The sequence below is a fragment of the Notamacropus eugenii genome, chromosome 1 (genome assembly GCF_028372415.1).
Source record: "Notamacropus eugenii isolate mMacEug1 chromosome 1, mMacEug1.pri_v2, whole genome shotgun sequence".
Classification (NCBI taxonomy): Eukaryota; Metazoa; Chordata; class Mammalia; order Diprotodontia; family Macropodidae; genus Notamacropus; species Notamacropus eugenii.
In genome coordinates this window covers 269,660,924-269,679,953 of record NC_092872.1, presented here as the reverse complement: position 1 = coordinate 269,679,953, position 19,030 = coordinate 269,660,924, and the positions used below count along the sequence as shown (strand labels likewise).

General features: G+C 41.6%; 1 protein-coding gene across 17 annotated transcripts in view; it reads right to left on the bottom strand.

Moving 5' to 3' along the window:
• Positions 1-19,030, bottom strand: part of ANK3 (ankyrin 3) — a 715,857-nt gene that overhangs the window by 25,953 nt on the left and 670,874 nt on the right. For 16 of the 17 annotated variants that reach the window (XM_072628881.1, XM_072628882.1, XM_072628880.1 and 13 more), the window contains 4 exons: positions 16,794-16,875; positions 2,781-2,855; positions 1,295-1,426; positions 198-341 (listed from right to left, as the gene is read on the bottom strand). In XM_072628881.1, the coding sequence (XP_072484982.1) occupies positions 198-341; positions 1,295-1,426; positions 2,781-2,855; positions 16,794-16,875 (433 nt within the window). Of the gene's footprint in view, positions 1-197; positions 342-1,294; positions 1,427-2,780; positions 2,856-3,478; positions 11,225-16,793; positions 16,876-19,030 lie in introns of all 17 variants that reach the window. The other variant, XM_072628896.1, reaches the window with a different exon arrangement.

The following is a 19,030-nucleotide window of genomic DNA, read 5'->3' as shown; positions in this document are numbered from 1 at the left end:
TGAACATACTTTGAGGTTTTAGCCCAACATTTCCACGCAAACCAATGTCTTACAGTTGTGATTCTAACAGGATAAATGCCATGATGAGAAATTAAAAAAACAAGAGAATCACAATTCATTTTCTTTTTGAGTGCCCATCTCGACTTATTGAGTTTTCAAATTAATTAAATGATTAAATAAACATTAGATTCAATTACCATCAACGGGATCATGAAAAACATTGTTTTCTTCTGCAAAGCTCCTGGTGCCGGAAATATTTCCATAATCAAATATTGGTCCTTCCAGCAAGGTCACTATATCTATTCGGTTAATTTTTGTCAAGACAGAAGTTAAGGCATCAGCTGAAAAGGGGAAAAAAGGATGAAAAGATGACTGGGACAACTGGAATGCCATCATTTTTCTCTCCCCCCCATTTATCAGGTCTACTTCATATCTTCCCAGGTGGCCTCCCCCAAGGTCTGAGTTGCTGTCAAAGATTCTCAAAGACAGGGTTCAGAGCTCTGACCATGGGAGGAGGGACACAGTCAGCAGTCTGATAAGTACTCTGCAAGCTGCACTTCATAAGAATGGCATAGAAAGCCCAGAAATCAGGTACAAAGTACCAAGACTTCCAACCATTCTTCCTTCTCTTTCATTACAAGCCATTTAATCAAATACTAAATCGAGTTTTGCTTTTTAAGGTGGCAAACAAAACAATTAGTCTCACATCTGATACTTAAAAATTTAATTATAGTACTTGCTTACAGTACTGTACTGACCCAGGCAAATTACTCACAAGTCATAGTTCTACATGTCTTGGTTTGGCTATCTGTACAGTCCAAAGAATGGGGGAAAGGGGTGGGAGGGAGGAGAGAGATAGTGGAATGGCAGCACAAGAAATACTTGGTTTCATGTGAATAAGGTGATTTCTGTCTCTTACTGTGAATTCCTCTTTGTCTCCCTATTCTTTCCCCTCTCTTCCCACCCAGAACTTATTAAATAATACCTCAAAGAGTTTTTCAGCTTCTTGATTATCCAAAAATTGCTGCATTTTTCCAACTCTGGCATTTTAAGTTACAATTGTGATATAAAAAGTCTCAAGTGATCACACACACACACACACACACACATATACACACACATCCTCTAAGGCTCTCTAAAAGTCAAACTAGAAACTTAAAATTAATAATAAACTAAACTTTCACAAATACATCTCGATATATCAGACCAAAGGATTATCCACTGGCCTGGATGGTTTTCCCGTAAACTAGGAGGAAGAGAGTTGTCAAAGGTAAAATAATATATTTCATCATACTTGTCGCATTTTTTCCATCTCGGGTAACCCATTTTTTTAATAACATGAAGCTCTGAGCAATTAAAGAATTTGGATTTTCTACACGGATTTGGTTGATTTCATCCACGGAAAAATTCAGTTCTCTTGCCAGTTCTATAAAACAGAGGAAAAAAGAAAAGGATTTTGAAGACCACCCATCATGGCTTCATCACATACTTCTGCAAATGTTTGTTATGAGGCACCAATAATGAAAATAAGAGAACTGATGTGTATTAGCAATGTCTGGTAATACCAAATTACCCTCCTGGGGATTAAACCTAAGCCCTTAGTTTGGTAGGAAAGCAATTATGTTCTCACCTGCAGGATATAACTGTAATCATCTCTAAGCAAAACCTGAAAATTAGCTATATCCAAAATGCTAATATAATTTAGGATTTTTACATAAAACAGGAGGCCATTTGCTTTGTTCCCGTGGACTCCTTTATTCACCTAGTAGAATTTGCTACATAACTACTGTGGGCAGAACAATACGGAAGGTACTGGGGGAGACACAATATTTAACTAAGACAAAGGCTTTGCTATCATGGATCTTACAAATAGAGACCCCTCCTTTTCCCCAATACAAAACTATATTACTTTCTTGGGTACACTCAATCATGAGCACTATAAGCGCTAAAGTTTTTGCAGTGTATTAACTGTTTAACAATAATAACATTTCATATTTACCTGGTACTTACTTTGCCTGGTATACTTTACATACACATGTTTACATTTATAGGATGCCCCAAAAGTCCTAGTCCCACTGAGATCTTCAAAACAATCCTGTGAGATAGATGCTACTAATATCCCCATATTACAGATGAGGAAACTGGGACTCAGACAAATTAACTGTCTTGTGCATAGCCACACAGTTTGTAAATGTCTGAGATGGGATTTGTATTCAAGTCTTCCTAACTTCCACCACTTTTATCAGCTGGGTGAGCTGAGCCAAGCTGCACCTTTCTCATGCTCAATTTTCTCATCTATAAAATGGGGAAAAGATTAGCATAGACCTCCCAGAGCTGGGATGAGGACCAAATGACACAACATGAAGGCTTCTCAAGTCTAAAAATCCTCTACAGAGTCTTCCATAAGGGTCAGTTACATGTATGTGTACGGATTTTGGACATCTATATTTTTATGCACGTTTCGGCATGACTGGCAATTGTTCTGTATTATACAAATCTCTTCCCTTTTTGGCACAGAGGAGTGAGAGGGCTAGCTGACTATACACCAAAAGAATTAAAAGGAAGTTCACCTAATTAACTCCTTGATCATGATTTCTAAAATAATTTTGCTATTGTTTCCTTAGTATCAGACATTAAAAAAGAAAAAGAACCTGTCATGAGGAGAAACATTGTTTTGTAGCACCTAATAACACTTCACATTGCCTCCCTCCTGTTCTGATCTGTAGGGAGCAGGATAGGAAGGTTTGCCATTCTTTCTGTGTAGGTGGGCAAGCACTTACCTGTCCAGCTCAGCCCCAGGTGATCAGCCACAATGGCCATTCTGATATCTGTCCGTTCACAAGGACTTTGTGGACCTGCGATGTACAATTTCTTAGTTAAAATACTTAAAGAGAAAGACATGATGTTGGAAAATTGTGCTTTAGAAGTACTTGGGTTTTACAGAGGGGCTATTGCTGAAACTCAAATGTATCCTAATTACCTACACAAATTTTTTTTTAATTTTAATGAATTTTTTTTTGACATAGTTTGTAATGTTTCCACCTGCATAAGGCCAAGTGTCCGACTAAATGGATGTTGTATAATGGAGTTAAACATGCTGATGAATTTGCTACAAACGGTTATGACAATTCTAGTCCTCGGATTGGTGAAGACACTAACACGGGCTGTTCAAACCCTTGTTGTTCCTCTCCTTGGACAGAGAGTCGTGTTCGTTAGAGCCCAACGTAAAGCGTTGAATGACACCAATGGGTTTCAGCATGCTTCCCTAGCTGTCTACGGTGCAGATTTTGTTCAGAAAGGAAGAAAGAAGATTCTCTAAGACAGCACAGACAGATGACAAGGACAATGAACACTACAGTTAATTCACTCCACAGGCAATCACGACACGTCATGCACTAGCATCAACAAGTGGGAAAGTTTTACAGACTAGGCTGGATCTCCAGGATGAGAGCCAAAAGCGCTCTAGAAACCTGACTGCCTTCATCCTCACCAGTCCTTCTCTCACTGCCGGCTTTTCCATTCTTTGATTTTAATGACGCTGCCTCCTTTCTCTTATCTCTAGCAGACTTCCGTGTAATGGGAGGTGGGCAAACCCGAGGCACTTCTGAGGAGGACGTATTTCTGGACGTACTGTCTTCGTCATCGGACCCCTCGGGCTGCGTCTTTTTGTCTTCCTCAGACAGGCGGTCCACGAGCTTTAACGTCTCACCACTAATTCCCTTAAAATATTCAATCGAATGTTTACATACTTCCCTGAGCTGGGTTTTTCTGACTTTCACTGTGGTTGTGGCCACACAGGCAGATCTTACCTTTACTGGTAATTTGGAAGGAAGCTGCTTGATCTTGCCTCTTTCTAGCTGGCCTGGTTTGGGCTTGGTGCCTGTTTCTCGGACTAAAGCTAGGTTCTCTCTGTGTGGATTTTTTATTGGGATCCTGGACCTTACTTCTAGACATGGAGAAGAATTAAGGGTTTTGGCTCTCTCGGGTTTACTAACTTGCCTCATTTTACCCACTGCCTTGTTTGGAACGTGTTTTGGAGGGAAGGCATCTTTGGAGGAGGTAGCCTTTATGGGCAGTTTGGATTTTGGCCTAAGCTCTAGTGATTCTTTTTTCTTTTTCTGTTCTTCAGTTACTTTCTGTGTCTCTTTTAGACAGTGTCCTTGATGTGCCCCTGAAGAGCCTTTGACTGGGTTAGCTTTCTCAGTGGTACAAGTGGCTATGGAATGGTCTGGGAGCACTACGTTACTGGCAATATTATCTGTCTGCATAGTGGATGAATCCAAATTGTTGTTGTTATTAAAATTATCTTTTTGAAAATCAAGCTTTTCTTTTGGCCTAAAGTCTCTCTGGCTATTTGCTGAACTTGGAATCACTGTTACGGTTTCATTTTCTAAGCCCTGACCACTGGAAAGCATAGCTTCTACTTTCTCTGTCCCTTCTCCAGGGCCATCTTTCTTCATGGTCATAGTGGAAGCGGAAATTCCCATTTTGATTGGTGTGCGCAGCTTGGGATCGACTTTGGAAGTGGTGGCCACTGCCGGCGGCTTCTCTGGTGGGCTACTACTGAGTGCTGCCTCCTGACCCTCTTCACTGGGCTGAATGGCAGGTTTGTGTTCAACTGCTGTTGCCTCTACTTTTCTCTCTAGGTCTGTTTCTACTGTAGTGTCCCCTGACTGTGGCTGTGTGATGGCAGTGCCCATGGTTTTATCCCCTTCCCCCTTGTCCCCTGACTTCCCTTCAGAAGTATGCTCACCAATCTGGAAAAATTGGAGCCTCTCTTCAACAAAATCCCTCTTGCTCATGTCAATTGCGCCACTGCGAGTCATCTCAAACATCTTTCCTTCGTGAAATGGGAAGGGGTTGGGTTCACTAGTTGGGGTACTTTCATCAGTTGGCGTTCTGGCTGGGGTGGTATCTGGGGTCGTGGCTTGAGAACGGTCTTCTACCGCCAGACCAAATGGCTTTGATTCATCTTCCCTTGATTTTGTCTCAAACACTTCATCATCACCTCGGTTATTAGACCAAGGATCAAAATCTAGACTTTTGGTGGCTACTGTCTTGAAAGGGGTTGCAAATTCTTCATCTACCTTGTAGCTGAAGTAGGTATCTGGAAACACAGATCTATCAGGATGTCTGCCTTCCAATGTGAAAAACTGGGTCCCTGACTTCTGCTCGGTTTTATCAGGAGTCTTTTCTGATGCTGAGCCTTTGGAGAGGAACTTTTCTTCCTCCAGCCCTATCTTGCCCTCCTCCTCCTCAATCACTTCAAGCTTACTTTGACTAAAAGAACGGTCAGCTGGCTTTAAAATACCCTCTGTATTCCACATATCTTTTCTGATGTCGATGGTTTGACTTGGAAGCTTAGAATCATTCTCTGTGAGGCCGTCATCTTCGTCTTGCAGGTCGTATCCATCAAGAGAGTCGATTTCGGTTGCATCTGTGTCATGAGAGAATTCTGCCGTGGTGGCGATGGAGCACTCAGTGATGGACTGGTCATTATTCCCGTTCTGTGCTACTTCGTTTTGTGGTGAATCAAGGCCAATGTCAAGTTCATTTTCCTTTCTAGGGACATTACTTCCTGACTCTTTCAGGGTGGGTGTCTTTTCAGAACTTTTGGATTTGGAACCCTCTTTTTGATCATCTTCCACATCCTTTAGTTTGAAAGTGTACTTTTTAATCGGGACTGGTTGGTAGATTGATTCATCATCGCTGGAGTCACTGACATCTGCCCCGGGAGGAACTGGAGATGGGGGCTGCACTCGGATGACGGGCTCGGCTAGCTGGTATTTGTCATGCTCATCCTGTAGACTGACTTCCGTCATTTCTACCTCCCTCTCAGGGGAATAAGAGGACTTCTTATCTGGCTCTGCCTGGTCTGCATCCAATGGTGGGGGAGGCGGAAACTCGATATAGGCAACTCTGTTACCTTTGGACCTTTTAGGAGAGTCTTTGTTTAGAGCATTGGACATTTCTAGGTCAACGGCTGCCATTTGTTTTAGGGAAGTAGACTTAACCTGCTCCTCCTCCTCTGACTCCTCAGAAACCTCAGGGATTGGGCTGGGTTTGCCTGGTATATAAGCTATAAGTGAGTCAGGTGTCTTAGAAGTAAATTCATAACTCACTTCCTCTGAGCTAGGTGTTTCTGGGGTTAAAGGGCTCTTTCCAGAACTATCTAAGAAGGACACTTGCTCTAGAGTGTCATCTTCTGGGCTCCCCTGGGGAGAGGGGGGTTGTTTCTGCTGTCTGGTGGTAAAGAATGCCCCCCTGGTCTCTTGGACTGTCTTACACTCCTGACTTACTATTCTCTTTACACTTCCTTGTTGTATTTCCTTTTCATATTGTTTTCCTACTTGGACAAAACTAACATAAACGGGCAAAGTCTTTATCTCCTTCCCTCCCTCTGTCTCTGCTAATGGTGCAGCCTTTTCCAATCCATCCATAGGACTATGGTCAAATAAATCACTGGAGGGAGACTCCTTGCCTGGGCTAAATTCTAAGGAATCTGGAGATTTGGTAGGGGAGGTTTCAGTTTCCTCCAGGGGAGGACACAACCCTACATAACTCTGATGCTTGGAGATTTTGCTGATCTCGGAATAAGTGACCTTTTCCTCTTCTACAGAACTGAGCTGATGGGTCTCGAATGTCTCTTTACTCAAACTGGACTGGGGCGATTTGGGGGACAGTTCATATTGGGGCAATTTGGACTGGTCACAGAAACCGTCGGAAATGGCAGAGGATGATAATATTTTCCTCTCCTCAGTAATTCGGACTGGGATGTGTGACATGGCCGTGCCTTCGCTTTTCTGGGGTGCCTGGTCACCAGTCTCGGTGGTGCGCCCCCCTTCTTTAACCACAAACTCCCTATACAAAACCTTTTTGGATGGAGATTTTACAGTCATTTCCTTAATTTCGGAGTGAGCTCCATTTGTTAACAATTGGTGTTCTCTCTCCGACACAGAGATCAGCTCGCTCTTTGGCTCAAGACCCTGATTCTCTGGGTGGTCAACGTGATTTTCTTGTACATCATGAACAAGTACATGTGAGAGTTTTTCTTTCTGTGCCTTATGGTTAGTAGCCCCTGGACTTTCCCACGTTCTAAAAATCTTTTTGTCCCATGGTCCCTTAGTTGCCAAGTCTGAGCTCATACTATATGCCAAGTCTTTTGACTGCTGCTCAGAATAATGGTCTGATTTGCTTGACATTTCAGTTCTTGGTTTCTCGACATCGGCAGAACCAGCTTCATCTACAACTATTTCACCGTTCTGAGTCTGCTCTCCTTTCATTACTGGTAGTTCCCTTTGCAAAGGTGCACATGCATCTGCAGGACCCACTGCCTTCTGTAGCTTTTCTCTACCATAGACTTGGTGAACAGGCAGCTTGCTTTCTTGTATTTTCTTAATTGGAATTTTGGATGGGCCATCCAGCTTTTTTTCTTCTTGAGATATGTCTTTACTTTTTGGGTGGATGCTCTGTTCAAATTTTAACCGGATGGAACTGAGTTTGGATTGTTTGAGCTGGAAGCCAGCTTCAGAAGCTTTGCTTTGTGAAATACCTCCTCTAGGTTCCCCTGGCGGTGTGCTGTCCTCAGTCTGTTTGGATGGGAGCTTCTGTTCAGGACTGCTGGGCAGACTGGCAGTTTTCCTCTCCTCAGCCTTAGGCAAGCCCTTCCCATCATGCCCATGCTGCCTCACTTTACTCCAGTCATCACTGGATGTCAATGACTCAGTCAGTGGTAACTTCTCAGGGCTGCTACTGGCTGAACTTTGGGAAGAAGGGGCATCCTTGACATTTTGGGGGCGGGCCTTTTTCTCAGGAGACTGCAGCTCATCATTCAATTTTTCTGTTTTGTCACGAAAAAACTGGGACACTTCCGTCAGTTTCTCTTCTGCCTCCTTAACGGTCCTGTCCACCCTGTCTTCATATAGCAACTTTTCTCTACCTCTGTCTAATCTGTCCTCAGTAAATCGCATCCACATGGCGTGTTTTGGGCTACTAACATCTCCAGAGTAGTGTAACACTGTCACTTTATCAAAATGCTCATCTTTGGACATTTTACCTAGACCATTTTCAGAAACATCTTTATAGATTTTGGAGAGAATCTCTCTTTTAGGGGCAGGAGCTACTTTGTCTCTGGATCGCTTATCAGACCCCTGTAACTCCACACTAAGGGGTACAGCATGGTCTGTAACCGACTCCTCAGTATCAGAGTGAGACACATCTAGCTTTTCTGAGAGAAGCATTTTCTCAGCAAACCTGTAAGACTCCCCTCTTAGTTCTGACAACTCATCATCATGGTATTCTATTGAGTGCTGACTCAAGAGTTTCAACGTTTTGTAAGAGTCATCAGACATGAGTTGGGCAGAACTAGGGCGGCTGTCTTCTTCCTGGGACACGGGAGTGTTTACTCTCGAAGACTCCAGGTATGAAGGCAGGGACTCCTCTGCCGTTAGCTCTTCTTCCTCTGGTGGACCCTGCTCCTCTGAACCAGGAAAAGCCTCATGTTTCTCAGGTAGAAAATCTTTTAGGTTAATATCGCCCCGAGATAAGTCTTTCTGATACACAAACATTTCCTTTTCTGGATGCTTTTTGGTCTCTCTAATAATGACTTCAGTGGGTTCGGCTTGGTTACCTTTTTCGATGTGGACTTCTATTATACGCTCCAGTTTGGGTTTCATTGGGCTGTCCCTCTCTGCATGCTGGGGTGGGCTCTCAGCAGCAGACTTGTGCACGTCTGGTGACACGGCAGACTTATGCTCAAACAGACCTGCCAGTTCTTTGGACGGGTCTCGCCCAGACTGAAAGGCTTTCATGATGTCATGGACAGACATGGTTTCTTCAATTCTTTCTGAGTTGCCTTCGCTACCTGGTGGTGAATGATACACCATCCGTGTAGTAGTGGTTATGTGAGTTTCTTCTTTCACACGGACGCCTTTGCCCGCCGCCCGGTTACGGTCTTCCTCTTCTCCATTGGCTTTCATTTGAAATACTTTGACTTTCTCTTTAATACTAGAAGTGGTCGGCTTTGACTCCAGCTCCACAAAGGGTGGGGAGGGTTTGGGCGACAGAGGCTGTTCTTGGTCCTCGGCGATCTCTCCCGAAGAGGGCTCATAGCTACGGATCACGTGAACCACTTCTGTTCTTGTTTCTGTAATGACCGGAGGGATGGGAACTTCATGAAAAAGTGGTTTGGGACCCGTGCTTTCTGCACTCTGGGGGGCAGAAGGCGTCTTTTCGCTTCTCGTTTCAAAGCCGCTATCAGACAAGGGGCTTTTATCTTGGTCATGCTGAGAGAAATCATCAGGAGATTCCAAAATGGTGTCAGTTCCGTAGAAGGAATCTGCAATTTTGCACAATTCTTTTTCTGAGGTGGAAGGCCTCATGGAGGAGGGAGGCATCTTAAGTTTGTGCTCCTGCAAAGCGATTGCTGGCTTCAAAATTCTTTTCTGCCTCTCTTCACCATCTTTCTTTGCATCCTCAAGCTTATACTTTAAGTTCGTTAATGAGCTACTCCCAATATCATTTGTTAGGTAGTCAATTACTTTGGTCAAGTTGTAATCCTTTTCAGACATAGTTTTTGCTTTTATTTGGACCTTTTCTGGTGTGGATGCAAGAGGGCACGGAGCAGCTTGCTGTCTGGCTTCCTTTATTTCTTCTGAACTAAACTCTGTCCAGTCATCTTCAGGGGAGTGTCCTTTGTCATTTTTGGAAACTACGGATGCCCCTTTGCTTTCTACACACACATCCTTCTTAAGAATCTCACTAACTTTGACTAAGTCTTCCTTGACTTTCTCAACAATCTTAAATGGTTCTTCATCATCAATTCTCCCCTCTCTGGTTGGTTCTGGTTGGAATGGTTTTTCCTCAACCACATCCGTCTGCAGGATAGCAGTCATTCTTATTAGATCTTCCTTCATCTCAGCTACATCTTTTAGTATCTCCTGACTTGAAGATAAAGAGGACGGTGTGGACAGTTTAAGAGCAGAAGGTGCGAGAAACAAGGATGACTTGATTGGGGACGATGCCCGATTGAAATGGGACTGAGGACGTGTTTCTGGAGTCAATGTTTTAATGGGGGAGAGTAGGGCAGCTGCAGATTTTGTCATCGAGGTGGAGTCTGGAAGCTTCTTCAGTGCTGGTTCTGACAAAACATTGACTACAGAATATACGGGCACGGTTATCGTTGATGAAGTTACTGATGAGGTAGTTGCTGATATCGATGACCCCAGGGATGTGTATAGCGCACTTACAGACGGAGTTCTTATGGACTGAAAAGCAGATGGCACTGAAGATCCAAAAGACCTGAGTGGGGAGAATGGCATGGTGGTTGTGGTAGAAAACACTTTCTCAACTGTATCAGTGGCTGCACTCACACCGCAGCTGAGGGAGTTTGTGGTTGCAGAGATTTTTTCTTGTAGTGTGGCAGTGGCTGAGGCTTTGGCTCCATTAATTAAAGCTGAAGATGATGGATACTTCAGAGGTGAAATAGACCCATTAACTAATGCTACCTCTGCGTGCCCAGTCATATGTTTCACAGGAGATGAGAGAGAGGATGCCACCATGACTTTGGTGGAGGAAACAGCATCGACTGCCGATTTAGCGGGAGACACCACAGACTTTAAAGGGGAAGACACCAGCTGTGGTGTGGAAGTGATGATGGATTTAAAGGGCAAGGTTGAAGAATACATATTAATGTTGGACTTAGGGGATGCTGGGGGTGTCATGGTAATTGATGACCTCTCCAAAAGGGAGCCAGCTGTGGTCACTGGAGAGGTCCGAGAGGAAAAGGTTGAACTGGATGCCAGCCCTTTTAAAGGAGAGATTGTAGCCTCAGTTATTGTGGGAGCTCTAACAAGTGACCCAGAAGAGACTTGGATATTGTAGGGAGGCTGTGAAACAACTGTTTTTATTGGTGAAGAGACTGTCCGGAAGGATCGGATTGGCGATGCCACATCGCTAATGGATTTAACTGAAGATGTCGTTGAAGCGCCTAAGGTGGATTTGATTGGAGAAGGAGAAGAAACAGACCATATTGACTTTAATGGAGAAGCTGATGGAGTATTAGAAGAAGAACTAGACAAAGAAGTCAAGCCTGACTTGGTTTGTCCAGGCACTGTCATTGGAGCTGTTGTCCAGGACTGATAGGGTCTCGTAGAAAAGAAAGGCTTGTATGAGGAGCAAGTGACGGGTAGGGATCTCGTGGCTCCTGCACTCCGTTCAACTGTTTCTTAAATTTTAAAATCAAAATCAAACATAAAAATCAACAAAAATGATTGAAAAACAGAGAGACCAGAGAAGAAAATTGGTCAGTAAATTTTGTAAATATTATAAAAGTAAGTACAATTGTTTGTATGATTCAGAATGGGAGAGGCAAAAAGAATGACCAAAAAAAAAAAAAAAACCAAGGTAAAAAAATGCTCCACGGATTCTTAACTGATCCAAAGTAAAAGATACAGAAAAATATAAAAATAAGGAGTGATGGATGAGAAATCAAAGACAGAAAGCACGCAGCAACCAAATGTGCCAACAATGAAAAAGAAAACCCAAAGAAAGGATTCATGGATGAGAAAAATAATCAGAACCAAAAATTCTTCTCTTACTTCCTATTGACTTTCTCATATGCTAGTTTTGAAATCACACTAGCGGTCCCATTTTGCCTGTATGTTTGTGCAACCAAACGATTATCATTTTAGTAATTTAGAATGTCCTCCCTTTGGCACCTTTTAGCGGCATAGATTGCACCTATTTAAAACAATATAAACTCGTGTAGGTTGACAGAAGTATCTAGAAAACTTTGTCAAAAGCCACTCAAAGCCTACTTCATGCAGAACCCAAGATATCTTAAGTGACAGGCAACTGATGTGCAAACTGTGAAGCCACCGGAATTCAAATCTTTATCTTCCATGCACAATTCGGTTATGCTTCACACTCATAAAGCCAATAAGAGCAAGAAAGTTTCTGAATTGGAATTTAAATGAAAAAAAAAGGAATTTTTTGCATCTGTTTTGTTCCATGCAGTATATTCCTTTTATTTGTTTAAAATAAATAAACTTTAAAAAAATAACATGAAATGGCATAAATAAGCAGGTTTCACACTTGACAAATGAAAAAAATATGATTCATGATCAACGTAAGCAAGCAAAGCAACCAAAAAAACGGTATCATGCACAGTATATCATGTCAAAAACAAGCAAAGGATGTAATACAGTTGATATGCCATATTCTATGCATCATCTATACACTCAAAAAATATTCCACAAGAGGCATTTTAAAAGAAGAGTACACTTTTTCCATGAAAAGTGGTGTCCTGGTACCTTTTGAGATTTCTAGAAAATCCAGTACCTAATACTGTAGATCAAGAAATACCTTCCAGTAAGTACACCCATTTCTACAGCCATCATCACCCCGGAGTTCATCTAAGAGAGTTGTTGTAACATTATTATTGTTACTGTTATCACCATGGTTACCGAAACTTTGGTAATCCTTCACTTTCAATTCTCAAAAGGTATCATAAGGGAAATACAAAAGCACCAAAGGTTCAGTGTGTGTTTTCAACATTTTTAATCATCTAAAGTAAGTACAGTCTACTTACTTATTATTTACCCTCCACCCCCACCAGATCTACCAGTTGCAAAGTTGTAAATAACTCTAGAATATTTTCAGAAGAGGGGTTTCATTCCCAGACCATCCAAAGCCCTCAGGCCATGATGCCTGAAGAGATACCCACTTGGGAAGCGAGGTCATATTGCTAGTCTTCAGGTAACAGGGCCAAAATCTAGCAGTGAAGTTGGTGAGCTCAATGAAGGTCAAGGTTGACCAAGCCCTCAGCCTTTTCTACGTCTACAGCTTGGTACATCAGACCGAGCTCCCGATAAGGACTTGAGTCAGCTGCCAAGAAGATAATGTTCTAGTTCAAAGTTCATCAAAGTCTCACTTCAAAAAAACACCAGCTCAGAATAAGATTGAAATGCGAAGGGCAAACGGAAGACTCCTCATCTCTTTATGTTCCTCTTCATGGTGTGCCCGTGTCAACAATGCTACAATCCACTTCTTGGATTAGCAGCTACTCCCACAAGGGTGAAGATGTTCATTCCTAGTGTACATTTAAATTCAAATATTCAGAAAACATCCTTTCTGGTGCTTTCATCTTACTCTTAAGAAAGCTAGAAGAACTAAGGAAGATTCAACCTTAGAATGAGGACCCCTAATACTCATGTGGTATTTCCACAACTGTACCTTCCAACTCTGGGGAATGTGATGAGTTAGTGGTAAGTGCATCATCTGATGTAAATACAAAGATGGTGATTTTGAAATTCTTTGGGTTTAAAGATGAAGGGATCATTTGGATGCAATCTCAGCTCTGTGGACACTGGTTTGTTAGTCACCACTACTTAGAAATATTACTCTTGTTTATGTGAATGCTACAAACTGGCAATGTATTTTTGGCTACAAACATTTTTGCTTTGGAAGATGAAGTCCTGTAAACCATTTCTTGTTTCCTGCTTTCCTCTAGAGGAAATAGCACACTATATGCAATATAATGGTTAGAGCACAGTCCAGGGAGTGAGAAAAACCGTTTTTGGGGCCAAGTTCTTGGGTCTGAATTCGCTGGGGCACCTTGGGCAAGACACTTCCTTCTAGGGAAGAAGTTTTCACAAATTATTTGTAGAATGAGGCAGATGGACAAGCTAATCTCAAAGGCACCTTCCTACTCTAAAATTCGGTGTTCTAGAATCCCTTCTAGTCTCAATATTCTGTCCCAATATTCTTCCAGTCCTCCCTGATTCTGTCATTCTATATTCTGAGGTCCCTTCCAGCTCTGAATTCTACATTTTCATGACTTTCCCAGACCTCACATTCTATTCTCTAAGGTCTCTCTCAGCCCTCACTGTGTGTTCTGATTTCTCTTCCAGCTCTTACATTCTAAGGTTCTTTCTATTAACATCCTGTGTTCTAAGGCCTTTCCTAGCTCTGACATTCTACATTCTAAGGTCTCTTCCAAATCTAATAGACTAAGACTCTACGATTGGTAAAACAGTCTTCAATTCTATGTGTATTTGGAAGAAAAGGGAGCTCTGGTCCTAGAGCCAGCTTGCTGTGGCAGTAGTAGGCACAATGGACTTGGAGATATGAGAGACCTGGGTTCAAGTCTCTCTCTACCTACTTCCTGGTGTGACCTTGGGCAAGTGAACTCACCTTTCTGTGTTTTAGTTTCCTGATTTGAAAAAGCAGAGTTAGAAGTAGGAAACCTTTAATGGAAAACCCTTCCAACTCTATGGCTACAATTTCATAAAGTAAGATCCACTTTCTTCTTCTAATCTGCCCTTACTCTCCATCCCTGAGAACTAGTCCTTTACCATTCTCAACACACAAAAAACTAGCTGCCTCTCTTTCCTGTGTTGAGAGGGATAGGTTATAAATATTTTAGCCAAAGATAAACAGCATGAGTAGCACTTCCTAGAGAGTGGGGAAAATAGTGGCCAATGCCCCTGGCCAGAGATTCTTTGAAACTTTGCTTTACTCTATCAGTCTGTAGGCCATGCATGGCTCAGCCTCCAAGGCACATGGTCACTCAATGCTGACCCAAGAAAAAGCTGAAAAGCCTAAAGATGTTATCTAAGGGATATCAACGAGGTACCTAGTCAGCACTATCACTATATGGCCTAGGTGCTAGATTAAAAAGCAGGCAGAATTTCATATAATTATTGGAGTTGCAATGCATATTCCCAATGGTATTTGAAAAACAGAACTGGAGTAATTCTACGGCTCAGAGTATTTTGAGAGCTTGTCAGGAAATAGGAAAGTGGGGTAAGCTTTCTTGAGAAAACAAGTCCAAAAACCTCTGGTCCTTCTCCCTTTTCCCTGACTGTGGAGGCTTCCTTCCTACAAGGAATCCAACCCCCCAGGACAACATGAGAGGGATGCCAGAATTGAGATGCCCACTGGCATCTTAGGCCACCTTTTTGGTTCTAGCTTCTAGTTCTTGGGTTTCAGAACAAAAATATTGATAAGATCTTTTCCCATTACTTTGCTGCTTTCTCTGGACTCAAGTTTGAACTTCAGAGTTGGAGAGTTTGCCATTCTCACTAGAATCAGTATAATGCTCAATTTTATCTAAGAAGGCTATTTCTGTGCCATGCTTGGTCTACCTAGACCTGTGCTTTTACTTGTAAAGTGCAGAAGGCTTCCTGCTGTGTAATCTGTATTCTTGGAAGGTCTCCTGGGGAAACTGAGAGGTTTGGGTATCTTGCTCAGGGTCACACAACCAGGCTTAGGGTTTCCTCTCAACTTTGAGGCCTGTTTCCTATCCATGATGCATGCCACAGTGCCAGTAACTAGTATTGCATGGTAAGCTCCAGGACGTCAGAGATTCTTTTATCTCAACTTTGTATCTCCCCCATGCCATTGCCCAGTCCCCCAGCTTTAGCACAGAATTCTACACATGAATTTGAGATTTGTTGAATTTAATGGCTGTATACTACTAATTAGTGTGTGTGTGTGTGTGTGTGTGTGTGTGTGTGTGTGTGTGTATAAGTTATGTTTCTAGCCAGTTTGCAGGTTCCCTGGGGACAAAGACTTTTATTTTATGTTTCTCTATTCTATTCCATTCTCGAAAGGGCAGGCATTAGTGAAGTATAAATGGACCAAGAATCGGGAGACATGGATTTTTTTCCAGACTCAGCCCAAATATTAACATTAGCAGTGGCACTTTGGATAGTACACTGACTTCACTGGTTTCAACTTTCCTCTCAGTAAAATGTGGGGCTTAATGATCTTTGGAGTTCCTTCCAGTCCTAGTCTATATGTCGGTGAGGGGTGTTCAATAAATATTTGATAGAATGATTGATTAAATTAATTAATTTATTAATTAATAAATCATTAATTAATTAATTGATTAATTAAATCAGCCCCTTCTGGAACAAGTGAATGCAAAGGGATCATTGGCTCAATCATCAAATTATAGCTAAATTCTACATGCACTAATGGGATTACTGGCTAGTTGGGCATCCTCTACATGAGTTGAGGGATGGTGGTGGAAGGTGTCAAAGGACCACAGAGAGAGTACCCAAAAGAATAAAGATACTTTACAAAGACAACAGATGCCCAAATGAACTGAAGGTATTACTGAAAATGCAATGGAAGGTTAGATAACAAAGGAATGAAAAGCTAATTCCTGTGTCGAAGAAACACAATAGCAGATTCAACATGGAAGAGCTAGGGAACTGATGTTATCATAAGGAGAAGAAATGGGAAAGTAAAGGGGTAGAACACTATAGAAAAGATGATCAATCATAAATGGGCTATTAAGATCTAACTAGGAATGAAGGATAAGAAAGATACCCAGCTACTCACTACTGTTGTGAATGCATTTCAAGTAAGTGACTGAGAATAAATAAAAATGGTGATGGTCATTACTATCTAGTGCTTTGAAGGGCATCTGAGATTTTCTCTAGTTCTGGACCCACGATCTTAGGAACTAATTGGGATGAGAGTGTGATAATTTGACAAAGACAGAAAAATGGATCCTTTTGAGGGAAAACAGTTCACAATGACCTTTTTTAAAATATAGCTTTGGAGTAATGAACTAGCTGCTTTCTCCCCACCTTCCCCACCCCATTTCAAACCAAACTCTTACAGCAAAGAGCTTACAATTTATTAAAGGGTTTTTCCTTCAGAAATTTTCTCATTCTTTTTGTGTTTCCAAATGACACCAAGAATTCAATGAATATAGAAAAAATGTCTCTTCTTATAAAAGTTCATAAATATACTGTTAGTAAATATGTTAGGAAACTCACTCATTCCAGGTTCAGTCAAGTAGCTATAGCGCTTACGTAGGGCCAAAGATGCAAAACTCTGGCGACGGTCTGCTTTCTCTGTCTGCGAGAAAAACAAAATGTAAAAAGTCGATTTTTTCTTTCCCACTGAGTTTCCTTGTGTTGTTTGCAAAGCATTGAAATGTGCTCATGACAATGTCACTTAACATAACCTCTCAAATTATGCTCTCTCTTTAATTAAACGTTTTAGGAAACCTACAAAGCTCCCCCAAAGCCTCCTCCTCCCGCCTCCCCACAAGCCCAGCTAGTTAGGTAGAGAAGCACCAACACAGGACACTAGGAGGAATTACAAAGAGACAGAAAACATGACACACTCGATCTTAGGCTGAGGAGGATCTGTTTCAAACTCAGTGTGTCCTAAGTGTATGCATAGGCCACAAGGTAAACGTGATCTAAAAGAATACAATAATGGACCAATCAATAAAGGAATGGAAGGAATCTGTTCTTGGCAGAAAATGAGGAGATACAAATTTAAAAGAGTCCTGATATTTTTATTAGGAAAAACATCAGTTGTATCTCTATCCATCGGTACTGTCATTTATGACTCAGTGAAGTGTTTGGGTTTAAAAAAAAAATCCTACTGGCAAGGTCAATACCTGGCATAGTGATCAGCGCATAGTAGGAGCTAAATAAAGGTCTGTGGTATTTATTATACTGAACTGTAGAGTAACTTAGGGAGAGCTACAACAGTTTTAGGGAAGAATGAAATCAGAACCCAATCTTTCGCTAGATGGGAGTATAGGTATCTGTATATGTACACACCTACATGCACACGTACATACACACACAGAGGTAGGTGGATCATTTTTATCAGACCTATGATCTCACTGGCACAGTCAATTCCATGACAAAATTCCCTCAAGGCAATGTGCTCTGGCCTGGATCACAGTGGCCAGCATGTTTAAGCATGGACTTAAACCCAGGTCTTACTGATTCTGATTCAAGCTCTTTATTCTCCTATGGGATCTCTGAGATATACGTATGCTTATGTGTGTATATATGGACATATGTGTGTCTGTATATATACATATGTGTATCAATATCATATCAATATCTATCTATCTATCTATCTATATATTCAATTCATCTGTGATATACGTATTTAGATATATCCAGGATAAAGTAATTTTGTACATTAATAAATTGGAAGGGATCTTAAGAGGCCACCTAGTCTAAACCCCTCATTTTACAGAGAAGCAAACTGAGGTTCAGAGAGGGGAAGCGATTCTTCTAAAGTCACATGAGGTGGCATCTGAACATATGCCTTCCATCACCTTAGTCCACGGTTCCTTCCATCAACTGCCTTCCAAACTCCTTCCAAACTGTAACTGCCTCTTAGTTGGATGGAAAATACTTTTTATCAACAGCCAGTGAAGAAATACTAATGGCTCTGGTATGAGCCTGGATTTTGTGGATGGAGACTCCAGCTCCCCACAAGCTGACACCAAAATGAACTCTCATATATTTATGTTATATTAAATACTGGGCTAATGTGGTAGAAATCTAGCTGATGTGGCACACAGGAAAGAGTCCCATTGGAAATTTGATATCTTCATATTATGTGAGCTCCTTTTTCTTTTTAATGTCATCAGTTTAAATTGGCTAGAGCCTTTTAATAGAAGCTGAGTTGTAAAAATACATTTTTGCAAAAGGGATCCATTCTTTATGGAAATATACTCAAAATACTCTGTCTCTGAACTTAAAAGTCCGGCCAAAAAGACACAAACCTAGACCCTAGCTTTATTAGATTCCCACCCTTTGGCTTTCTGGTACTTTTCTTAAATAGCTTTCAATTCTATTCTACTTCTGATAAAATAAAAACAGAAGTGGTCATATTACCTCATCATCTGGATCTGACTCTGTTTCCTTTTGGTCCCAAGATGCATTGCAGAGACAAGGAATATTATAACGGGCAGCAGGGAAAAGAATATCAGGATATGAAAAGGACTGAGTAGGGAGTACAAAAGGCAAGCTGGTTTATAAAGCAAAGCAAATCCAAAAACGCCAACATCAAGAAACTAGAAGCTGCACACCCACAGCAAATGAACTGGTGACATGACTCAAAGCATGAACGAAGCATAAGCAGCAAACAGAAGACCAGGTCAGAACAACCACAGGGATCCAACACCACAGTCACAAGAATTAAAGCCTTTCTCCACACAAAGACGAATAAAACTGGAGTTTGGGTCGCTTGAATC